General features: G+C 48.1%; 1 protein-coding gene across 1 annotated transcript in view; it reads right to left on the bottom strand.

Annotated features, from left to right (window-relative positions):
• The window catches only part of ZNF423 (zinc finger protein 423), a gene marked incomplete at its 3' end in the record, with an annotated part of 303,352 nt that overhangs the window by 223,843 nt on the left and 53,225 nt on the right, over positions 1–26,284 (bottom strand). Inside the window, exon 2 of the mRNA XM_015419239.1 lies at positions 23,775–23,975. Coding sequence (XP_015274725.1) covers positions 23,775–23,871 — 97 coding nt within the window. The remainder of the gene's footprint in view (positions 1–23,774; positions 23,976–26,284) is intronic.

Here is a 26,284-nt window from a genome sequence, read left to right on the forward strand (position 1 = left end):
TCCCTACAGCAGAGACAGGATTGTGAACTGACCAGGAAAAAAAATCACTGCCTAAGTGATATTTTTCTTCTGGCTTTGAAAACAGTCACGAAAAAATGAGTGGCAAATGTCAGCTTTTTCACCTCTCTGCCTTCTGTTTGCACCGCTCTTACTTTGCACTACTGGGCCCCTCCTACACAGTGTTAGATACTGCCCAATCATTGTGAATTAGCTGACTTTTGCAACTGGACTGGCTCTCCCGCACAGGCAAAACCAATTCTGAATTACTGCTATAGGGCAATGGAACAAATTTAGGGTCCAGTGGCAGCTTTAAGACCAACAAAGGTTCATTCAAGGCATGAGCTTTCATGTGCACACAGACTTCCTCAGATACACTGAAATGGAAATTAACAGTCCATACGTATAGGCAGATGCCTCTACATAGGTGAACAGCAAATTAGCATACAACTTAAGGAAGGCATTTTGACATATGCAAAGACTAAGAACATAAGAGAAGCCGATGTTGGATCAGGCCAATGGCCTATCCAGTCCAACACTCTGTTACATAATGGCCAAAAATACCAGGTGCCATCAGGAGGTCCAGCAGTGGAGCCAGGACACTAGGAGCCCTCCCACTATTGACTCACACACACCCCAAGCACCAAGAATACAGAACTTGCCCCGGAGTCCCTATCTATACCTTGTGGCTAATAGCCACTGATGGACCTCTGCTCCATATGCTTATCTAATTCCCTCTTGAAGCCGTCCATGCTTGTAGCCACCAGCACCTCCTGTGGCAGTGGATTTCATGTGTTGATCACTCTTTGGGTGAAGAAAGACTTCCTTTTATCCGTTCTAACCCGACCGCTCAGCAATTTCATGGAGTGCCCATGAGTTCTTGTATTGTGAGAGAGGGAGAAAAGTACCTCTTTCTCTACCTGCTCTATTCCATGCATAATCTTATAAACCTCAGTCATGTCACCCCTCAGTCAACTAAATAGTTATCTTCCTTACGTTTTACTCTAGTTTGCTGTTCACCTATGTAGAGGCATCTGCCTATATGTATGGACTGTCAACTTCCATTTCGATGTATCTGAGGAAGTGTGCCTTGCACGAGAAAGCTCATACCTTGAATGAACCTTTGTTGGTCTTAAAGGTGCCACTGGACTCTAAATTTGTTCTACTGCTTCAGACCTACACGGCCGACCACCTGGATCTATGCTACAGAGCAATGACAGCACAGTATTGTAACCCTACATGGATGCAGCCTCTGGCTTTAATCTTCTGCTGAAGCATCGTTGCCCACGTGATGTTATCAATTCTGGACTCAATAAAAGCAGCCACCGCCTTCAGTTTCCAAAACCTGAGCAAGACTGTTAATGATTGGACATTTTGGAGGTCATTAGTTCATAAGGTCACCTTAAATCGGACAGAGAGAGCAGTAAATCCCAAAACTTGTCTTAAGAAACAAACTGGATACCTACTGAAAGGTTCCCATAAGCAACAATGCATACACCTACAGCAGAGGCTGCTGCCATGTCTCTGCATGTGTCTCTACTAGGGATGGGCATGGACCAAATAAATGGAGGTTCGTATAGTTTTGTGGATTTCACGAACCACAAACCTCCATGCACCTTTCCATTTAACGAACCAGTTTGTGGTTCGTGGGTTCGGGATGTCGTAGAACACCCACCCCCCATGGACTAGAGATGCCAAACATCCAGCGAGTCTCCATCTGACTCTCCTCTACCTGCCCACCAAGTTTGATGAAGATTGGATTGGGGGGGGGTCAAGTTACAGCCAAGTTATGGCCGCCCAAAGCAGGAGTCCCCAGGAAATGCTAAATCCACTGTTCACACTGATGAGGATGACTACTAGTCCCTTCCAGCTCCCTTCCCAGTCTCTGCCTGTTTAACTTCTTCTAACTTCTTCTCTTCTGATCTTCTCTCCCTGACTGCCTACTATGAAGAGCAGAATGGGAGCTCTCTTACTGGCAGCCCGAGCTGACTGTCAAGCTTTGAAGGGCCAGTATTGGTGTTTCCAGGGCTGCAGAAGGGCTGTAGAAGTCCATCCCCACCAGTTGCCTTGACACTTAATGCCTGGGTGCCAGGTTGTCTGGCCCCCGGACCGTGCCCATGGACCAAATGGACCTCCGCAAAACCCATGGTTGTCCGTGGGTGGTCTGTCAAAACTGCAAATGCACAAACCTGGCAAACGGACCGCAGACCAGGCCCTGGTCCATGACAAGATTTGGTCCGTGGTTTGGACTGTGCCCATCCCTAGTCTCTACACTGCTTTTTCCTCCTTCCAATCTATCAAGAGTTGCCTTCAGATCAGTGAATCACGCAGACACGTTTGGCAGAAAGATAAATCTTGGTCCAAAAAAAGGAAAGAAAGAAAGCCTTTTGGGCTGTAACAGTGAAGCATGCCTCCGGATTTAATCCTGGAACCAAAGCGTGGTTAAACGATCAGATGTTCCGAATACACTGGAGCAGACAGAGCAATCGCGTCTCATCATCAAATGGGGATTGGGTAAAAGGCTTTACCGTTATATTACAACGTCGCTACAGGGCTTTCCCCCCCCCCACTATGGTTTTTAAAAAAGATCACATCCAATGTCTCGAGAAAGATAAGAGCTAGTTGTGAACTTAAGCCAGGAAAGAGGCGCAGAGAGAAATCTGCCAAGAGGCTGCTTGTGTAGAAATCATGAAATGAGGCTTAGATGGGAAAAGGTCTAACACAGAACTGGAATAGAAACCCAGACAGCTGTTTTAGTCATCACAAGCACACTTGGAACTAAAAAGGAAAGGGGGGGGAGGAGACACATTATAAGAACTGTAATTGGAGTGAGAACTAGGTTCACTGAGGCAATGCTTTTTAAAGAAATATTACAGCATCCTCATAACTTAAATACTGGGGGGGGGTGAGATGTTGAGGAGCACCACGGGCAGGGGTCGTTTCGTAGAAAAAGAGCTAGGGGAACTCATTAGCATAACTCATTAGCATATGCCACACCCCCTGACATCACCGGAAGTGTGTCATAAGGCCACACCCCCTGACATCAACGGAAGTGTGTCATAAAGCCACACACTCCGCCCCCAATGGTCCCGGCCACCGCCGCCGGCCTTGCAGCTCCACTGCCGAGCCCCATGAGGGGCCCGGCGGTGGACCTGCAAGGCCAGCGGGAGTCCAAGGAAGCCCCGCAAAGGCCCTCCCTGGCCCCAAGCAGGCAGGGGTGGGGAGAGGCAGGGAAGAAGCAACTTACCCTCCCTCTTCTCCTGCCTCCTCCTGGCTGAATGAGGGCCAGAAGCGGGGCGGCCGGAAGCAGGGGGTGGGGCTTCGTCATGTGCCCCGCCCCCCGTACCTCACCCAGGAGAACTGCGATCCCCCGCGATCCCCCCCGAAATGACCTCTGACCACGGGTAGCGAAGAGGGGTTAAAAGAAGACCCTAGATGGGGCCAAGCTGGATTTAGAAACAGAACCTGGTGTAAATCTGTTGAAGGCAAGGAGGAAAGTGTTATTCAGAGGCAGATGTGACATGTTTGGAGCAGTGGGGTACTGTGGAAGTCTCCCCACTGCATTGAAACCAAACCTATTAATTCCTTTCCAGAGTCAAGCACTTTTAAAAAGTCACACACACACACACACAAGTTTAAAGCGGAAACTAGCTATGCTAATTGGCTAGCCTTCAGTGACCTCACCAAGGCAGCTGATCGGCTGGTCCTCCGTGACATCACCAAGTAAGCTGACTGGCTTGCCTTCCATGACATCACCAAGGCAGCTACTTTCTCCCCCGACCCTCCCCCCAAAAAATCTTCAGGGCAATTTTTCCATTTCTTAAAAACAAGTTTGCCTTTCAAGTGAACAAGACAAACAGAAGAAGTGGATAATAAGTGCATGAACATTCAGGAAGCAATTTTCTTTTTCCAAAAAAAAAAAAAATTAGCAAGAAGAATCAGCTGTCTCAGAATGAAGAGTAAGGAGCGGAGGAAGAGGCTGTTAGCTAAGCAGTGTTTGATTTGCCGGTTATCCGTTATTACCCTACGAAGCGGCTCACAATCAAACACGCATAGAATACAATCTTGCAGATTTCAACGTTGAGTGGAAACATCCTTAATCAGAACAAACAGCTCTCCCACCCCAAATCTGCTTACGCCGTACAAAAGGGAACAACGTCTCTGTGCATTTACAACAAGCCAGCTTAGGGATGCAACCCAAAGCCCGATCGAGGGGTGTTGGGGGGGTCTTTCCAAATCTCCTCCCAAAGGCTGTCCTGCAGGGTAGGAGCTACTTACAGAAAAAGGATGTTCGATCGAACTGACACTAACAATCCCCTCCGAAAGGAAGCCATTCTGAGGTAGGACTGGGAAACACTTCTGCTTATTCTGAAGGAACCCCCCCCCCCTTTTCAGGCAGTGAGGGGTGGGAGGCAATGTTCCCTCTAAGCTGAGTTAGTGTGAGCCAGCTCACAGTTTTTTAGCCTCCAGCTCACACATTTTTGTCTTCGCTCAGGAAGGATAGCTCCAAAGTAAACTGATCTATGCAGTAACCAAATTGCTCGCTCACAACTTTAATGCCAGTACCTCACAACGTTGAATTTTTTCTCACAAGACTTCACAGCTTAGAGGGAACATGGGTGGGAGGTCCCTCAAATACGCAACTCCCAAGTCAGTCAAAAGCAACATCGTGCACTGAGCCCAAGAAAAAAAAATTAGCCATCTCACAGCAGCTGTCGTAAAACTGGGGTTAAAATACCAGCGCTGCGCAGGCCGCTGCATTTTCTGCAAACTCCCAAATTTCCATGGTGGTGGTTTAAATTGCTAAGTCATAAAGAAGTTGCGCTTATGGACCACTATCGGACATGGGGAGAAGAGACCCTTTCCTGTATTACATCTGTCTTACCCTTTGACCTGGAAAAAAAGGGATTTTTTTTTCAACCTATCTTGCTTCCTACAGAACGCCCTGACCTGGATAGCCCAGGCTAGCACGATCTCATCAGATCTCGGAAGGTAAGCAAGATCAGCCCTGGCTAGTATTTGGATGGGAGACCATCAAGGACCTGCAAGGTCACTATGCAGAGGCAGGTGATGGCAAACCATCTCTGAAGGCAAACCATCTCTTGCCTTGAAAGCCCTATAAGGTTGGGGACAGAGTCAACACACATTCATTTTATGAATGAAGCCTGTGTCCCGCTCCAGAGGTCACGGGACGTGCAGGACGGGCCCCGGGGACCCCGACAGACCCCGCAAGACACTCTAGGCATGACTCACCCGACGGGACGCAGGTCGACAGTTTGGGGAGTGAGGACCCCTCCCGCGGTGAGCTATGACGGCCGAGCCCGGAGACAGGACTGGGTCCACGGAGCAGCCCCACAGAAGAGGAGAGGGGCGGCGGCGGCTTGTCCGACGGGTTAGGAGCGGACGCGGAGCAGTGAGTACCACCGCAGATCGGCGTCGGCGCAGCCAAGAGGCCGCCAGAGCTACCACCGACGTATCAGCATTCGCCCCGGAGACGCCCCGCCGGCGTCCAGATAGATAAAGGAGGGCGTGGCCCAAGCCGGAGGGCGGATAGGCGGTTCTGGGAGCGGGGCGGGGGGATAAAAGGCAGGGTGGAAAGGGGCCGGGGAGGAGGAGTGCGCTGTGGAATGAAGTGGGATGCTGACCAGAGAGACGGAAAGACAGCAGAGAGAGAGGAAGGAAGTCCGCAGCGCATTGGCAGAGGGACTCTCAGGGTGACGTTAACCCTGTCCCCTGCCTATCTGAGGCCCCTCACTCCCTCTCCCTTTTTGGACCCTGCCGCTCCAAGGGCCGTCTCCCCTGCCGGAGTCTGTTCGAGACCCCCGACGCTACGGCCACTGGGGGCGCCGCATCCATGTCCAAGGGAGAGCGCGACAACCAGGGACCAGTACCTGGAGAAATCTGTGGGTTTGTGCCATGTGTTCAGCCACACATGGGCTGAACGTGAGAATTATTCAGTGTGCATACAAAGAATGTCAAGTGTACACTGTACACGAATTGTATATGTGTTCACCAATGCTCCCTCTAAGCTGTGGAAACTTGTGAGCAAAAATCCTACTTTGTGAGCTACTGGCATTAAAGTTGTGAGCGAGCGATTCGGCTGCTGTGTAAATTAGTTTGCTCTGGAGCCACATCCTTTCTGAGCTAAGACAGAAATGTGTGAGCTGGAGGCTAAAAAACTGTGAGCTAGCTCACACCAACTCAGCTTAGAGGGACCACTGTCTACTATAACCTGTAAACAGGGCTCCAGTGTACAATGATTGAGTAACTGAATACATGTACAGATGAACGTACGACACAAACCCCACATTTATTCAGGTTCTGATCCCAGGTTTCAACTGCAATGTGAACGTGCACCGGCCTTATCCTACAAACAGACGTATGTGCGTTCACTATGACATGTGAACGAGGCTAAGGACAATGCTGATCAGAACAGGAAATTGCGGGGGGGGAGAGAAAAGATGTGTGGCTCGTTGTGGGACTACCCCGGTCAGCACAACCTGTTTCCTTTTCCTGCCACGGCCATTGCTCAGTCTTCAAAAAGGATCATCACACCTTTAATCAGGACTTTTTTGTAGAAGAAGCCCAGTCGGAACTCACTAGCATATTAGGCCACACCCCTGACAGCACCACTCATTAGCATATTAAGCCGCATTCCCATGTTACCAGAAGTGTGCTCATCCAGCCACACCCACCTTTTGCTTCTTATTCGGTTTACCTTGTTTGTTGTCAAAACCCAGGGCCTTTTTTTGTTGCAGAAACTCCTTTGCATGTTAGGCCACACACCCCAAATGTAGCCAATCCTAAAGAGTTTCTGCTGTCGGGTGTGGCCTATTATGCTAATGAGTTCCTGCTGGGCGTGGCCAACTCGGGAGCCAGCTGGAACTCTGTTCCTGTGCATTCCTGCCTGCCCAAAAATAGCCCTGCCTTTAATAATTCAAGGTTTTGCGGTTGGGAAATTTTTTATTTGGCTATAATTTAAGCTCATACAAATAGACATACCTTTGTAATGTTTTAGAAGTTATCTATTTTTCACAAATTTTATAGGATTGTTTTACCCTATGGCAACTGTTTAATATTTTATGCCAATAAAGATATTTGTTTGTTTGTTTAGTGGCCCTGCCTTTAATGACAATCTTCCTCCAGCTTCAACATCACAACATTTAGAGCCAGTGAGAAACTGGACCCAGGCGGGACTACACGGACAAGAGTATGCTTGATTCTCAAAGTCTGGATTACCAAGGGAAGGGAACCAGCAGAGCCGAAGCGTGTATCCCAATGGTTTATCTGCATAGCCCCCCCCTTCTCCCCCATAAATGGGTGCCATTCATTGCTATCCGAGGACGTGAAGTAAAGAGCTTCACTTGGGGGCACGGTTGCAGATAACGTCTAGAAAGCCAGCTTGGTGTAGTGGCTCGGATGCAGAACTAGGATCAGGAAGACCCAGGTTCAAATCCCCATGAAGCCTGCCAGATGATCTTGGGACAGTCACACATTCTCAGGCCAGCCCACCTCGAAGGGCTGTTTTGAGGACAAAATGGAGAATGGAAAGCGATGTATGAAGGCATGAGATCCCTGGAGGGAAGACAGAATAAAAGTGCACTAGATAAGCTACGGGAGAGACCGTGGCTCTGTGTTCAGGCGCCTCTGCTTTGCATGCAGAAGGTCCCAAGTTCACTCCCTGGCACCTCCAGTTAAAAGGACCAGGCAGTAGGTGATATGAAAGACCTCTGCCCGAGACCCTGATGAGGTGCTGCCAGTCTGAGTAGACAATACTGAGCTTGATGGACTGATGGTCTGATTGAGTATCTGGCAGGTTCATGCATTCAAGTCCACTGACACCTCAGAGACCAAAAAGATTTGCAGGGTATAAGGTTTCCAGAGTCAAAACTTCTTTTATCAGTGGAGGGAGCTTTCTTTCTCAAAAGCTTGTATCCCGAAAATCTCACTGATTGGACTCCAATCAAGCTCCTCTACTGCAGATCACCACGCCTACCCTCCCGCACTAATTTACTAGACAGACAGACAGAGAAGGTTGCAGCCTACATTCCTCTCCGGTATGTGCTGTGTACACTTTCCCAGGCATTCAAGTGAGCCTCTCCCTAAAGCCAGAAATGGTACAGTCCAGGTCAATGCTCCCTCTAAGCTCTGGAGTCTTGTGAGCAAAAATTCTACTTTGTGAGCTGCTGCCATTAAAGTTGTGAGCGAGCGATTTGACTACTGCATCAATTAGTTTGCTCTGGAGCCACATCCTTCCTGAGCTAAGACAAAAATGTGTGAGCCGGAGGCTAAAAAGCTGTGAGCTAGCTCACACTAACTCAGCTTAGAGGGAACACTGGTCCAGGTACAGTACCACAGTCTTCGTTTCGCACAGCCCAGGCTGAAAACCGCCATGCCAAATGCACAAGCCAGCCTCCGTCCCTGCCCAGCCTCAAATCAGGGACAGGGACCGGAAAGGACTGACGTGTGCCAAGATACCCCGCGCACATCTGTACAATCTAGCACGGAGACAGCATTCCCAGTCTGGAGGGAGGGGGGAGAGAAAATTCCAGGCCATCTGGACATGCCCCAGGTTATTCAGACTTCGGGGACCTCTGAAGAAGCGCGATTTAGCCACCCCGGAACTGGCTATGTGAAGAAGACCAAGCTGTGCTGGCAGACTTCCCCCAAGCCAGCTGGCACCGGAGGGAGGCTGCATTCTGGCTTCCCCGAGCCTGAAACGCAGTGAGAGACACATGCCAGCTGTGTTTGCAAACAAGCCAAGTTTAATGAGGCTCCGGCAAGAGCATTCAAATGTGCGCTACAAAAATTTCCATGCTTCCTGCCTTTGCTAGCCAGAAACACAGAGAAAGACAGACAGGCTCCTTGACAGGGGTCCCCCCCTTTCTTTTGTTCCTCAAAGCAGTTTTAAAATCACAGTGCTTGAGGAAAGGAAACTGAAGTTTCTCTCCTGCGTTTAGTTCTTCGAAGATCCAGTAAATTCGGGCGACCACTAACTTAAGAGACCTACTGTCTGAAAGGCGAAACGGTTCACGCAGTCTGGCTTGGTTGCCGACAGTGGGAGGCCTCTGGGAAACTCACGGAGCATGAAAGCAAGCTCCCGCCTAAGGGTTGCCAACTCCACATTAGGAAATACCTGGAGATTTGGGGGTGGAGCTTGAGGACAGCAGGGGAGAGACCTCAAAACTGTTGTAAACCGCGCTGAGCCCCATTGGGGGAGGGTGGGAGGATGATGATGGTGAACAGGGCTTTTTTTGTAGAAAAAGCCCAGCAGGAACTCATTAGCATAATAGGTCACACCCAACAGCAGGAACTCATTAGCATATTAGGCCACACCCCTGACAGCACAGCTCATTAGCATGTTAAACCAAACCCCATGCCTTCCCTTAGCTTGCCTGGGCAAGCCCCCCCCTTGAAGGGAAGGGAAGGCGGGGGAAGGCACAGGGAGGCCTTTAAATGCCTCCCCGATCCTTCCAGGGGGCGCCCTGGCCTGCCCACCTCAGAGTCGCGGGGGGGGGGGGGGCGGTCGCTCTCCAGGCCTTCCTTCTGTAGTCACACACGCAGAGGTTTTGGCTGTAGTGGGCGTGGCCAACTCTGAAGCCAGCCGGAACGCTGTTCCGGTATGTTCCTGTCCCAAAATAGCCCTGATGATGATGATGATGACAAAGATGATGATGCCGGCGCCACAAAGTCCACCTTCCGAAACTGCCATTCCCTCCAGGGGAACTGGTTCTCTGTCGTCTGGAGATCACGTGTAATTCTGGAAGATCTCCAGATCTGAAGGTGGCTTGCAAAACTATAACCTTTTTTTAAAAAATAAATAAATAGCAGTGCCCAATCTAAACACAAAGAAAAAGCAGGCATAGGCCCTAAACTTCACCACTGCCAGAAAGAACCAATTCAAAGCAGCAGATTAAAAAACAGAAGACTGGACCAACTTCACACCTCGCTGCCTCACACAAGAAGGACGGACACAAAGTTTCCAAGAATCAGATCCTAGATTTCTCTTTCTAGTTCCTCGCTTGTTTCCTTTCTTTATTTGATTTGATTTGTATCCCACCCTCCCCGCCGAGGTAGGCTCAGGGCGGCTTACCTAAAAACAGCAACAGATAAAACAACAATTTAAATATCAGCATAAAACACACAAGACATAATTACTAAAAAAAAAAAACTAGTTTAGATGGCGATGGCGGTACAGTAGTAGCGAAGTACATATTAAGCATAGCAGTATACAGTCAGCAATAGAGTTCACTGTCGGCAGTCCCAGGCTGGATAATGACATTGGTGCAGGGCATAGATGGTGAAGTGCGGCTCCTTCTCTAAAAGCCTGGCGGAAGAGCTCTGTTTTTGAGGCCCTGCGGAACTGGGATAGGTCCCGCAGGGCCCTGATCGCTTCCGGAATTGTGCAGTCGTACAGGGCCCCCCGATATCGTGCCAGCTACACCTTTCCTGGTGCCCACCAAGTGTTTTTTTAGAAAGTGGGCCGGGTCAGGAGGGGCTGCAAGGCGCCCAGCAAGGCTTCTGATGGGCCCCGGGAGATTTGATGGGCTGTGCAGATCTTTAAAAATGTTGCTTCAGCAGCAGCTGCCACCACAGCACAAGGATCTTCATTGTGTGACTTGAAGGCAAGCTGTGGCGGCCATTTTGTAGCTGGCTGTGCCTCCGATGGCAGCCATTTTGCATCTGCCATGCTGTGGGACTCGACAGTTTGGTGCAGTGGTTAAGTGCGCGGACTCTAATCTGGGAGAACCGGGTTTGATTCCCCACTTCTCCACTCGCACCTGGCTGGATGACCTTGGGCAAGCCGTAGTTCTGATAAGAGCTGTCCTTGAAAAAGAACAGTTTCTGTCAGAGCTCTCTCAGGCCCACCCACCTCACAGGGTGTCTGTTGTGGGGAGGGGAAGGGAAAGGAGTTTGTAAGCTGCTCTGAGACTCCTCTGAGTAGTGAAGGGCGGGGTATAAATCCAATCTCTTCTTCTACTTTTACCTCACAGGGTGTCTGTTGTGGGGAGGGGAAGGGAAAGGAGTTTGTAAGCTGCTCTGAGACTCCTCTGAGTAGTGAAGGGCGGGGTATAAATCCAATCTCTTCTTCTACTTTTACCTCACAGGGTGTCTGTTGTGGGGAGGGGAAGGGAAAGGAGTTTGTAAGCTGCTCTGAGACTCCTCTGAGTAGTGAAGGGCGGGGTATAAATCCAATCTCTTCTTCTACTTTTACCTCACAGGGTGTCTGTTGTGGGGAGGGGAAGGGAAAGGAGTTTGTAAGCTGCTCTGAGACTCCTCTGAGTAGTGAAGGGCGGGGTATAAATCCAATCTCTTCTTCTACTTTTACCTCACAGGGTGTCTGTTGTGGGGAGGGGAAGGGAAAGGAGTTTGTAAGCTGCTCTGAGACTCCTTTGAGTAGTGAAAGGCGGGGTATAAATCCAATCTCTTCTCTTCTTCTCTTCTTCTGACTGCTACCTGTCCGGCACTGTTTCCCATTAAGATTGAGAAAAGGGGTTTTAAAAAATCCCGAACTTTCAGGGGAGAAGGGTGGGGGAAACACACCTTTCCCGACCTCAAGCAGTATACATATCTGAGATATTCATACACATGTCGCCCCAATGCACACTGAGCTGAGCATAAAGAAACAGCCACAAGTCTGGGAGGGGGGTTTAGTGCTTCTTTGTCCTGTGCGCTGAGTTCTGAAATTTCCCCAGCACTTAGCGACAAGGATGCCTGAAACGCAGTATGCCCTTGACGCCCGCTGGCTTTTCTGGAGTCCATTAGGCGACGGTACTTCTGTCCTTTCAATAATGGAGAGGAAACAAAATAATCAGAAGGTGTATTTTCGTATTCAGAGTCACTAAGCGCGCCAAGACCGAAGTGATTAATCATCAAGCGTAGCGCAGGCCTTCCTGGAATTCCGTTAACTATCTATCACTAAATCCCATTATTCACTTAATACTTTATAATCAGGCGATCTGAAGAGTGACAAGCTCTTTGTGAAGATTACGCCCACTTGCCCCAAAAAAAAAGCCTTCAGATTCTCCTGAATACCTACATAATTAGGTATCGCTCACGCCTACTGATACAAGACTTTTGATGATGGACAACTTGGGGGAATCATAGAACCATAGAGTTGGAAGGCACCTCCAGGGTCATCTAGTCCAACCACCTGCACAATGCAGGAAACTCACAAATACCCCAGTGACCCATGCCCAGAAGATGGCAAAAAACCTCCAGGATCCCTGACCAAACCGGCCTGGAGAAAATTGCTTCCTGACCCCAAAGTGACGACCAGCATTTCCCGGGGAATATAAGAAAGGGCCAAAAAAACGAAACACAAACATAAGAACATAAGAGACGCCAATGTTGGGTCAGGCCAAAGGCCCATCCAGTCCAACCCTCTGTCACACAGTGGCCAAAAATACCAGGTGCCATCAGGAGGTCCACCAGTGGGGCCAGGACATTAGAAGCCCTCCCACTGTTCACCCCCCAAGCACCAAGAAGGCAGAGCATCACTTGCCCCAGAGTCCCTATCTATACCTTGTGGCTAATAGCCACTGATAGACCTCTGCTCCATATGCCTATCTAATTCCCTTTTGAAGCCGTCCATGCTTGTAGCCACCACCACTTCCTGTGGCAGTGAGTTCCATGTGTTAATCACTCTTTGGGTGAAGAAGTACTTCCTTTTATCTGTTCTAACCCGACCGCTCAGCAATTTCATGGAGTGCCTACGAGTTCTTGTATTGTGAGAAAGGGAGAAAAGTACCTCTTTCTCTACCTGCTCTTTCCCGTGCATAATCTTGTAAACCTCGATCATGTCACCCCTCATGTCACAACAGGCACCTTGCGAGGTAGGTGGGGCTGAGAGAGGTCTGAGAGAACTGTGACTGGCCCAAGGTCACCCAGCTGGCTTCCTATGGAGGAGGAGTAGGGAAGCAAACCCAGTTTTCCAGCTCAGAGTCTACCGCTCCTAACCATCACACCACACTGGTGAGTTCCAGGATACAGCTGGGATTCAAATTTGGGTCTCACAGATCCTCATTCAGCATTCTAACCATGACACGACAAATCCACGAATCAGGCTTCTGTGAAGCAGGAGTCTTATAAAATCTGAGGATGGTGTTAATAGGCCACCATTTTTCGTCAAATTCAATGCATTCTAGAACAGCGTCGGTACAAGAAGAAAATTATTTCACAGCTTCTCCCCCTCCAAAAGACTTCCTTTTTTAAAAAAAATAATAATAATGCACAAACACCAGTCAGGTTAATGAGAAAGAACTGGTTCCTGTCAAATAAAACAGCAGTCTGTCTCAGCCAAAGAAAAATAAAGGAGGGAAACCAGTAGGTCATTACAGCTACAGCTGTATAAACTAAAAGGTACATTCCTCGGGGAACTCCATCCTGAGAGCTGCGCAAGAGCACAGAGTTGCTTTAATGCACCTCGCGCAAAACAAGGTCCCAATAGTCCCGGACAAGCAAAGGAAGTATTATTTTGCACAGTGCATAACTGACATGGGATTCATAGATGCAAGGTAACGGCTCTAAAGAAAATGTATGGAAACACAAGTCTATCGGTGGTTAGAACCGCGGCGGAAAAGCGGGTCAAACGTTGGACTCGGACCGGGGAGACAAAAGTTCAAATCTCGGCTTGCTGTTCTCAGTTTAGCATGTTGGGTTGGATCCAGACTAAATTTCCCGCTAACGGAAGGGGAGGTTTATTTTCCATTGATTCTCCTTTCCTGCTGCAGCTTCCCCCCCCCCCAATTCATCCTTCATGCTATTACTTGAAGGCCTCCTCTCCCCCAAAAAGTAGCATTTCTGGGGGACTGAAGGGCTGCAGAAGAACGACAGGGGGGGCAGAAAAAAGAGGAGGCGTGGTTCAGCAGTACAGCATCTTCTTGGCATGCAGAAAGCCCCGGGTTCAATCCCAGGCATCGCCGGTTAAAGGATCTGACAGTGGGTAACGTGAACGACCCTGAAGAACCGCTGCCCGTGAGAGTGGACAGTACTGACTGTGTTGGACCAATTGTCTGATTCAGTATAAGGCAGCTTCATGTGTTCATCTGTTTTGTTCTGCTGGTGGGAGTGCCTTGGGAGAGCAGAAGACAGTCTGAATCCAACCCATTGCCTTGGACTGCCGTAACGAATGAGAGGTAGAGACTACGGGTCGGATCCCAAAGCACCTTCCTCTCACTGAAGGAATCCTTCTCGTGGAAAGGCACCTTTGAATTAAACCCTGTGTAGCAGCCACTGTGAATACTTTGGATATGTATTTGAATAACAAGGTAAGAAAGAAAGAAGCTAAACCTAGGCCCCGTTCACACGCCGAATTTGCCGCGGGAGAGCCACGATCGAATGGCGGAGTTTCCGGGCACAATCACACCGCAACATTTGGCAAGTGGCACGCACCCGTGGTGTACTGCCGAAAATGTGCGATAAAAAAACTACCTGCTCGAAGGTACTAGCAACTGGTTTGCCACAGGCTGCCTCCGGACTCCCTCGGTGTGATCGCGCCGGCGCACCGCTTTTCCCTCCGGCCCCTCGTTGATGCACAGACGCGGAGGGAAGGAACTGTGGCGTGCCACCGACACGTGGGATCGCGTTCTGGCGGCTCTAATTGCGGCAGCGCAAATAGCCCTGCCTCCCCCCTGCATTGTCTGGCCCGTGTGACCGGGGCCCTAGAAAAGCTGATTGTGAAGCACTGTTATCCCCGGCAAGAGCCAGCGTACTGCAGTGGTTAAGAGTAGCGGACTCTGATCTGGAGGTTCCCCACTCCTCCACCACATGAAGCCAGCTGGGTGACCTTGGGCCAGTCACAGTTCTCTCAGAGTTCTTTCAGCCCCACCTACCTCACCGGGTGTCTGTTGTCGGGAAGAGGAAGGGAAGGTGATTGTAAGCCGCTCTGAGACTCCTTCGGGTAGTGAAGAGCAGGGTATAAAAACCAGCTCTTCTTCTTCCTCTTCCTCCTCCTCCAGACTTTTACAGGCTGCTGGACTGCACCCCTGAATACTGTTCTCAAATGTACAGGGCTCCATATATGTTTACTGCTTCATAAGCACTGCCGTAAGTAATAAAAATACTAAAGAACTGACATAGTGCTTGTAGCTACAACCAGGGTTCCTTTTGCAGCAGGAACTCCTTTGCATATTAGGCGACACATCCCTAATGTAGCTAACCCTCCAAGAGCTTACAGAGCTCTTCTTACAGAGCTTCTTCTACTGTAAGCTCTTGGAGGGTTGGCTACTTTAGGGGTGTGTCGCCAATATGCAAAGGAGGTCCTGCTACAAAAAGAGCCCTGGGCCTACAACAACCTTCTCAGGTGCCTTCTCAGTATTATTATCCTATGACTGCAGAGGACGACCTCAATGGCCCAGACTGGCCCGATCTCATCAGATCTCAGAAGCTAAGCAGGGGAGGATCTGATTGGTACTTGGATGGGAGACCACCAAGGAAGTTCACCAAGGAAGTCCAGGCAGGCAACGGCAAACCACCTCTGATACTCTCTTGCCTTGAAAGCCCTATGGGAGGGGGTCTCCCTAAATCGGCTATGACTTGATGGTACTTCACACACACACACACACACACACACACACACACTATAATGGAGATGGGAAGAAGTGAAGAGAAACTATAGCAAAATGCAACTCTAATGCAGACTGGGGCTACAACCTTCCAGCCCGTGCAATTTTGAGAACCAAAACCATCCCATCTCCCCATGACCCACTTCCAGCCCCGTGCCCACCTGTAGGTAGCTATTACACTTCTTTCCTACCCCTACCCCAAAGAGCTCATCATGGTGGTGTATATGGTTTCCCCTTCCTCAAGTGACCTTCATGGCTGAGTAGGGATTTTGAACCCGTGTCTCTCTATGTTGGCACTCTAACCGCTACACACATCATCACTGACAGAGGTCCCAGTTTCAATATGCACCTTGGCAGGGCTCTTTTTGCAGAAAAAGCCCTGCAGGAACTCATTAGCATAATAGGCCACACCCAACAGCAGGAACCATTAGCATATTAGGCCACACCCCTGACAGCACAGCTCATTAGCACATTAGGCCGCACCCCCATGTTACCAGAAGTCTGGTTATCCATCCACACCCACCTTTTGCTTGTTATTCTCCTTACCTTGTTTGTTGTCAAAACCCAGGGCCTTTTTTGTAGCAGGAACTCCTTTGCATGTTAGGCCACACACCCCTAATGTAGCCAGTCCTAATGAGTTCCTGCTGTTGGGTGTGGCCTATTATGCTAATGAGTTCCTGCTGGGTGTGGCCAACTTGGGAGCCAGCCGGAACTGCGTTCCTGTGCGTTCCTGCCCAAAAATAGCCCTGCACCTTGGGTGAGGAGGGTGAGAAACCCAGCCTCCTCTCTACCCCCCCCCCCATGAAAAGATGCTCAGAAAGTCCAGGCTGCATCAACACATCACTTGCATGAGGCTCTCCCAGCCCCAGGGCTGGGACCCAACCTCTGTGGTTTCCCCACACAAAAGGGAAGGGAGGAGGAGGTCCCCACTCTAGCCTCAGAACTGGGGAAGAGAGGGGCCTCTGGCACCCCGGTCCTCTGCCTTCCCTGGCCTGGCTCACTCTGGCCTGGCTCAGCTCAGACCCTTCAGACCCTGTCCAGACGTGGTGCCTTCCTTTTTACGGGATTCCCTAGCCCCACCCCCAGCTGGCCTGTATCCAACCCCTTTCCCCCTGCTCCACCTGGGAGGCTATAAAAGGAAAGGGAAGCCTTTACTGCCTCTTCCCCTTGCTGCCTGCCTGCCTCCCTCCCTGCCCTGCTCCTGGCTACTCAGGTCTGCCTCTTAGCTTCTCGCATGCTGGCCTTCCCCAGGTCCATGAGCTTGTCCTTGCCTTCTGACCATGCCACTCTCCATCACTGACTGGTCCCCGACTGCCTCCCTCCTCTGACCTTCCTCACATGAGTAAGTCAGGCCCCCAGCTGTCCTCAGTTTGGGTGGGGTTGTTGGGACTGGGCATCGGCTCCCGACTACTGGATATTGCACCATTGTTGCGTTATAGCTATAATTTGCAATGGGATTTTCATTAATGGACTAGATAATCCAGTTATAAAGTATTACTATTGCAACAGAGATTACAGTACCCAATAAGGGGCGGATGCAGCCCCAGCTGTAAATTATTGCTATTGCAGCTGGATTGTGCAATAACCAATAAACAGTGGATGCAGCCTCAGCTACAGATTATTCCTATCTTGTACTGATCGTGCAATACCCAATGAGGTGTGGATGCCGCCACAAGCACAGATCAATCAGATCATCTGTCTGAAGCCCCGGTTAGTTCCAGAAAACAAGACAGAAGTCAAAGGTATTCCAAATTAGAGCCGGGTTTCTTTTATACGAGGCTATACCAGCTCTTTTGCACACTGTGACAAGACAATTGCTGCTTCCTTTAGGTGGCACCCTGGAGATAATCTAGAATTGCACGCATACACTCGATATTGAACATGTACATCTGGGAGCCCTGGTGAGGTGGCATTTTACAATTAGGAACTGCAAGATCCCTTTTAATTGCAGTCTAGCATCTACTGTACATGGCTATTCAGAAATACCAGCCGCTTTTGAGCAGGCACCTCTTCTGCCCATCTCTGCTGCCTTTTTGAAAAACAGGCAACCCATAAAATTCTCAACAGCAGAAGAGGACCTCACGAAATGCTCAGGGACCCTAGTCGTAACCTCATAACGTCCAGTTCATTGATGTGCTAATGCGCTGCAGATCCTCCATCCTCAAGCCGAGAAACCGGAGAGGCAAAAATTTATGAGAAGGCACCCTGTCCCAGTGGGTGGGAAAATAGGTGTCGATTGAAAAGAAATCTGATCTGGAACGGAAAGCGCTTTCTCAGTTTTTGAGACCACGAAAAAGACAAAACATTTCCTCACCTCACCAAACAAAGATTAATTCAGATTTATTTATTTTATTTTATTTTTTGGTCTTAGGTAAAGGAAATCCACATGTGCTATTGCAAACTTAGAGGCTTGTCGGAACAAGCAAGATATAGTCCAGCATCCAACAGTACATGCAGAATTTCGAATTTGTGTCATGGACAAAGACAACCCGGTAACGGAATGTGGCATTCAGCATGTCTGTGATGCAATAAACCCGAGTTTAAAAAGGTCTAAGCCATCCCTCAGTTGTATTTAATGAATACAGTATAAAACAGGCGTGTCGAACTCATTTGTTATGAGGGCCGGATCTGACATAAAAGAGACCTTTTTTGGGCCGGGCCATGTGTGTCATAAAATGTAATGCCAGGTAGTGGAGATCTAAACTTTATAAAGGACACAAACACAAAGGTTTTTTTTTACTTAAAAGCATGCTTAAAACATTAGCACTCTTGCAATATTTTGTTTATTTAACAGTTTCTGATCACTGACACCTCTTGCTCTGAATTACTGCATCAAAATGTCTCTGCTGTTGCGATCTTGAGTATGCTGTTCAGGTGTGTATCTGTAAGCTGCAAAACTAGGATGACGCAGCAACAGCAGAACTGGAAGAAGGAGCAGAAGGCAGCCAGTTCCACTGCGAGCCTGATAGAAGCCCTCTGGGGGCCTGATTCGGCCCCCGGGCTGCATGTTTGACACCCCTGGTATAAAATATATAAATATATTATTATTTATATATACATACACATGCATATATTATACAGAGCCTGTAAAATGGAGCTGTTCCACCAGGCCTTTGGTTGAAGCGGTAGGCATTCATTCTGCCCCCCTCCCCCCATCCTGTCCACAGAGCTGTTTATGACCTTTTCCCAGTGTCCAACTGTTCTGGATAGCATCCGGACACTGGAGTTTCTTAGGGTAATTATTTCATAATGCATGAGTTTGGCTGATCTGCTATTGCTATTTATTGTTTTACTGTTTTTATTGCTTGTTGGTTTTATGTTGTGAGCCACTCTGAGCCCATTTTGGGGGGTAGGGCGGGGCGTAAATTTAATTAATAAATAAATCTATATATCTAATTCCCAACATGCCCGGCGGCGGGGGAGGGAGAAGAGCCGCACAGGGCTCGCTGCCTTTGCTGCTCGCAGCCGCGGTGGCTGGGGGGGAGAACCTTGGAGGGCTGGTGGCTAGCTGCAGCCGTTGCTGCTGTCGTGGGGTGGGGGTGGGGAATCCTGGTGAGCCCAACGGACCGCCTGCTGAGCTCACCTGCAGCCGCTGCCACGTCCTCCTCTTTGCAGAGCTCCTGCGGCTTCAGCAGGCGAGCCACCCGGGAGTCACGGGGAATACCTCCCCCACGCGAGTATCGCGGGTCCCGCCTCTTGTTATATTATATTTATATAATCCTAGGCAGTTACATCCTTCTAAAGCCATGGAAGTCAATGGGCTTAGAAAGGCACAACTTTGCTTCAGATTGCAATCCTAAAAACACTTTTCTGGGAATAAGCCCCAATGAATAAGACAGGACTTACTTTGGGGTACACATTTAGGATTACCCCTTAAATCACCTATGATGGGGAAAGCAATGCTCTGAGAGAGCAAGACTGCCTAATATACAGTCGTCACCCTGTATATGTCTTTAATCAAAGTATGGATTCTTCCTACTCTCTGTTTTTCTGTGCGGATTCTGTCTGGGGACTTTAACCCAACTGAGGATTGCAAGAATGGAACCGGGGGGCAGTAGTTCTTCCAGAACAATTAACACAGAGAACAACACTAATGGTTTTGCGCAAAAGGAGATTCAAACGTCAAATAATCTTCCTAAGTAGCCTACGAACCATTTCAAGCACATATACGGGCAGTACGCTAGTTAGACGGGGGACCATAATGTAGGTACAAAATAGGAATTTGGAGAAGAGATCTAGCCCTGATTTAAGGCATCCACTATTTTGTGCTGAAATCTGGTTTACCACTGCTTTCTATAAGATATGTAACCTAAACCTATAGCATACATTTTGTTATTTTTTTCAATCACAGTTGTAAAGATGGGATTTCAACACCAACAGCCTCCGCTAAGGGTTAGTTTGTACAAATGCCTATGTGGGTTTGCATTACACAAGGGCATTTGTCTGTGGGTTTTTTTAAAAAAAAAAATCCAGGCAGGCAAGAATTGATAACACCATTAGTTTGGACAGGTTTTCCTGGGTTCTTTACTACTGGTTTGTGTAAAATATGCTTATATAGAACATTTTTAGGCTGCCTTTCCACCCAGATTTGTCTACCCACAAAAGCTGGATTGTCAGTACCACCCGATGGCAGATAATTATGGAAGGAATAGTAGTTTTGGAATCTAAATGGTCTTGAGTGTAAGCTAGAACTTATATTTACCATTGTGTGCCTCATTACAGCGACATCTATTGACACAATACAAGCATTACAGAAATTTGAAATATCAAGCTAAGGGAAGGAGCAACCGTATGTTCTCACTTTATCCCTATTCAGGCCATCAGTGTGCCACAAATGTCTAACACATAAGAACATGCGGGCTGTATAAAAATTTTCATGGGCTAGTAAAATGTGTTGACTGACTTGTACAATATTTGTAAATGCACTCAAATCCCATGTACCATAGCAAGATATTGCCACAGTGCCTCAAATAAGCATATAGGAAACTTAATGGTTATGGATATCAAAATCTGAACAGAATGAAATTTAAGAAAATAAGAAAGGTCTTGTTTTCGTTCTGAAAGGAGGAAAGTCTCAACCAGACGAAGAGGGGAGGCTAAAGCGGAGGTTAACTTCAAGCAGTGTCAAGGCAGCCGGTTTGACATGCATTATAAAACTTTAGTGTGCCATAATGAATTTCTAAGGGATTCCAAGGAAGTAGGTGGTTTATCCTATTCTTCAGAGTTACAGCCTACGCTCTTGCACAGCTCCCAAGCCGCAGGGTCTTCTAAACTTCAGCATCCCTGAGGAAGTCATTAGTTATATTATATTATCTGCAATTGCAACATTATCAACACAAATAAATACCTATATTGATCTGGACCTGCACAGGACACTTAGCTGCCTTAAGCAGAGAAAGGGAAAACTCGCTTGCCGAATGCTATGCATTGTAAAACTCAAGTGTGTCATACAAGGCCTCACAAAGAGGAGGGAAATGTCACAAAAATTTGTAGATCACCAACTTAGAGACACTGTTTTCCCTCCTATTACATGTTCCAATACAGTCTTCAAAGCTTTCTCCCTTTCTGATATGAAAGCTCCGGTGCGATTTCAGACTGAACAGGCTGAAAAGTCTTATGATACAGCAGAAAAGCAGAAAAGCACATTCCCTGTCTACCACACATAGCTGATAATGGGCAAAACAAGAGCATCACAAGTATGGCGATGGGTGTCTAGACACCCAATCTCGTGTCTCCTCTTTTTGAGGAGGAAAGGGTTTGCGCCTAGGGTCCTATATCTAATTTTCAGTTTCTTTACATATTCATGCCCTACTAGGGCTGCCATGTGGGGGTGGGTGGCGGGCAAACCCCTGCTTTGGAGGCCCGATTTCCGACGCCGCGGAATCGGGCCCCGGGGGGAACCCCTCACCTGCCCAGTGTGGGCACACTGGGCACGCTGGGGGCGGGGCCACGGCCATACAAGGGAAAACTCTATGGTTTTCCCTTGTATGGCCATGGCCCTGCCCCCAGCGTGCCTGGCGTCCTCCCATCACTTCCGGGTGACGTGCGTGCGGCGCGCGTGTGCACGCACAAGACGCCAGCCGGGAGCCCCCCGCTCCCGGCGAAGATATACTTGGCAACCCTATGCCCTACTGTTCTCCCCAATGGGGTACTAGCAGGGTTGTGAAGCCATGGAGTCCACCCTCCGAAACTGCCATTTCCTCCAGGGGAACCGATCTTCGTAGTCTGAAGGTCATCTGTAATTCTGGGAATTTCCAGCACCCACCTGGAGTTTGGCAGTCCTAGTCATAGGGTAAAGACGACACAACGCACACTATGAAAACCAAAACAGACATTAAGCTGGGAATTCCATAAATGAAGCTCCCATCTTTTCTTCCTTTTGAACAGTAGGACCGGGGGGAGGGGGGTCCACCTTCCTCTTGGGTTGTCTTCCTGATCTAAAACGGCCCCACGGAGCAAGCATTTCCCTACTGGCCTATGTCAGTACCTGCATGTTTCCCCAAAATACTAGGTCTGCAGGGTCCTTTTAAGTTGCAAAAATGATGCATGGGCGGGGGGGGCGTAAACCTTCCCTTTGATCTGCAGTCCCACTTCAAATTAAGCCTCCAGGTGCCTGGTATTTAAAGGCAGAACGCCACTGGGATCTACTATCATGGAACTCCGAATGTCACATTTGGTTGGGCACTAACAGTGCAACCCTAAGAACATTTTCTCGGGGATAGGACCCAGTGAATAGACTTGAGTAAGATGCTGAGGAGACCAGCACAGGTTTGTTCTCTAAGCCCGCCACACGCTGAGAGCAGAAAATAATGAGATATATACAGTATCTTCAGATGGCCGAAGCAAGTGAGCCAAGCCACAGACTACAAAGACAAAGCTAAAACATAATGTACATGTAAGCAGTACACTGCTGCTGGAGAATGCAAAAGATGTTGTGTTAGGTTGCCACCCCAGCCCACCCCTCCTCCCGCAAGAATGCCATCTCTCATAAGACAAGAGAAGGCATCTCCATCAGCAATGCTCCCTCTAAGCTGTGGAGTCTTGTGAGCAAAAATTTTACTTTGTGAGCTACTGGTATTAAAGTTCTGAGTGAGCGATTTGGCTGCTGCATAAATTAGTTTGCTCTGGAGCCATCCTTCCTGAGCTAAGACAGAAATGTGTGAGCCGGAAGCTAAAAAACTGTGAGCTAGCTCACACTAACTCAGCTTAGAGGGAACACTGTCCATCAGGCAATATGGCTACTGTGTACTTCTCCAGCCTAGACTACCACCATTCCATATACAGTGTTTTTCTCTGGCTGCTGAACAGATACTCGGTATCAGAAGAAGTGTGCAGTATGCACATGGAAGCTTACACCTTGAATAAAACTTTGTTGGTCTTAAAGGTGCCACTGGACTTAAACTTTGTTCAGATACTCCACCAGTCATTGCAAACAGACCTGGAGTGGAGAGGTACATCTAGTCACATGCTGCATATGCTTCTAAAAATTTCATATCCTGGGACTAGGATTTGTACCCATCAACGTGCTGGGCAGAGAGGAGAAATCTTCTTCTCTTCCCAGTGGCCAGGCCAATATTCTGCCCTGCGCCCAGAGAAACAGAACAGGGTCTGCGGGGCCTCACGCTGGACCTTCTTGATAGTAATGGAGCCCCCGATGCCCTCCCCACAACTTCTGTTAACATTATTTCAATTTCCTGGAAGATGGCACCAAAGTTGTCAGGCATCTGGAAAACAAATACACACCTATTTCCAACTATGCCTGCCTTAGAAATAACTGCATTCACCCCAGGGGCTCAAAAACACCTTACATCAATTCGCAGCACTTCGAATGCTTATAAGTAATTTTACCGAACGGCGGTGGAATTATGGGAAGAGGCTGGGGAGGGGGAGAGTCGAACGGGGAAGCTGCCTAGAAGTTTATTGCTTATAAAAAGATAAAAAACAACACGAAGGGTATTTTTTTTTTAAATCTAATATAATTACTGTCAGAATTGTAAGTGGGAGGGGGGGAGAGAAACCAAAGTTGCTTTTTATTTTAATTTTATTAAAAAAAGGAAGTGAACAAAGACTACCCAAGGCACCACAATAAAATTACATTAACTGTAAAATTACATTATTAATTCTTTAATCTCACCCGAGGCCCCAAGCTGTTGCTATGTCCAATTACCCAGCTAACCACCTGTCAGAATTGTAAAGCTAGTTTAACATTACCTCCAGGACAGTTGTGTGCCCTGTGATCGGTCAGGTCTGCCAGCGAATCGAAGTCCTGCTGACAGTTATCGCAGGTGTAAATTGACTCGTCCTCCATGTCTTCATCTTCCTCATTTCTCTCTTCCTGGCTGGTAACGCTGTTCCTCTCTTCCAAAGCCCGGATCTCCCTCGACTCATTCTCCAACTCTCCTCCCAGGCCTCCTGCCAGCAAGAAGAGACTCGGAATAAGTTTGGACTTTGCAAGGTTTTTACCGGAAACGACCTGCAGAGGCTAAAGGCTCTTTCGTTATGATTCCCCCCCCCCCAGCAAAATAAAGCCTATGCCATCCCAGAGAAATACCTTAAGATTGCATTATACTGAAAGAAAAGAGGATATATGGGTTTCAAATAAGGATGTATACAATGAGATATCTGGGTCTATCCTAGAGGAATGTTCTGTTTTAAAGTTAAGGTTATAGATAGGGGTGGGGGGTAATTATTTTGTATTGTAAGTGAAGCAACGTTGTATTGTATTGATGTTTTTTTGTATATTTAAAATTGATAAATAAAATTTGGGGGGGAAAATGATTCCCCCCCCCTATCAAAATGATAAGAGAGGGTTGTTTGTTTGTTTCGACCTGCCTCGAAATTTTCTCATGTGTCTCGAAAATTCTTATTCCCCTTCTCCTGAAGCTGTCTTCTACTAGACCCAACAAGATCAGTACTGTCTACTCTGATTTGCAGCTAGATTCAAGTCCAGTAGCGCCCCGGAAACCAGCAAGATTTTAGCTGCATGAGCTTTTCAAAGTCGAACTTCCCTTCGTCATCTGTTTTTAGGGGTATGAGCTTAAAGGGATAAACATGATGTTAGGGGCATGAGATTCCCAGAGTCAAAGCTCTTGAATCTCAAAAGCTCATGCCCCTACGATCTTTCAGGCGCTAATGGACTCAAAGGTAGCTCTTCTACTGATTGGCAGCAGCTCTCCGGGGTCTTTCATGTCAAATACTTCCTGATCCTTTTAACTGGAAATGCTGGGGGATGAACCTGTAATCTTCTGCCTGCAAAGCAAATGCTCCACCACTGAGCCACAGCCCCTCCTTAAATGAGGCTGCCTTCTACTGAGTCAGACCTTTGACACCCCCAAGGTCAGTATTGTCTACTCTGACTGGCAGCAGCTCTGGAGAGTCTTAGGTAAGGTCTTTCCCTTTTAACTGGAGATGCCAAGGACTGAACCTGGGACCTTCTGCCTACAGAGCAGATGTTCTATCGCCGAATCAGGGCCCCTTCTTGCTTTGGTCTTCTCCTAAATACAGCCTCTAATCTTCTTTGCATGCAAAGCTCAGTTAAACCTGCTTGTCAGGCAAGGCGGGATAGAAATCGAATTAAATAAATAAATGAATTAACTAATTAATTGATTGATTGATTAATTAATTAATTAATTAAACGGCCACAACACAGAAGCCTCTTATTTCATCATTTACAGACAATACAATCCAGCATTTACACTATCTCAGATCATGTACAGTATTCAGGAAAATGACGGTATTTAATTAATGCCTGCTAATAAAAACTAACATACCATGTTTCAGTTCTTAATCTTTTTTCCCCCCTCCTACCCAGAAAATAGTTTTCATGCAAATGTTAAGTCTCCTAGGAAATGAGGGGAAAGAGACTTTTGCAGAATTCAAAGAACCTTAAAAAGGCTGTAAGAATCATACCGATCTTAATGAGCTTAACAGGTTGAATAATATCTCGGGTCGGTTCACAGAGAAATGCAATCATGACAAAAAGAACACGGGGCAGCCACATCCGGCCTCATTAGCATCCTGCAGCCCCTGTCCACACTGAAACGCTGACTTACGACTACTCCAGGTCTTTGAGTTTGTGACCAAATGCAGCAGGAGCAACACTGGACTTGGCTGCATGGACAGGCGCTGCCCACACAATTAATCAGGGAAGGACGCCTACTATAAATCGACACATATGTGGGGGTAAAAACCACCTGCTTTTCTGAAACCTCCATTGCAATTTACTAGCACCACTCACATTCGCACTATGACCTTTCCCCCCAGAGTTGACTATGACGAGATTGGTCCAAATACAGGCAAACAAAGGTCAGTCTCTCTGTAAGAAAGCTTGCTAACTGTAGGCCAGGGGTCCCCAACATGGAGCCCGTGGGTGCCTTGGTGCTTGGTGACATCTTTCCTGGCACCCACCAAGTGTTCTTAGAAAGTGAGCAGGGTCGGGTGGGGCTTTTGCCTAACAAGGCTTCTGATGGGCCACTGGAGATTTGATTGGCAGCAGCTGCCACTACAGCACAAGGATCTTCCATTATGCGACTTGAGACAAGCTGTGGCAGCCACTGTGTAGCTGGCTCTGTCTCCTATGGCAGCCATTTTGTGACTTCCATTTTGTAGCTGTGCACACCATGCTGTGTCAGCATTCCAAAACCGCCCACAGGCTCAGAAAGGTGGGGACCTCTGCTACAGGCCTTTTCAGAGGAGGAGATTGGATTTATACCCTGCCCTTC

Source organism: Gekko japonicus, unplaced genomic scaffold, assembly GCF_001447785.1.
Source record: "Gekko japonicus isolate JY-2015 unplaced genomic scaffold, Gekko_japonicus_V1.1 scaffold111, whole genome shotgun sequence".
Taxonomy (NCBI): domain Eukaryota; kingdom Metazoa; phylum Chordata; class Lepidosauria; order Squamata; family Gekkonidae; genus Gekko; species Gekko japonicus.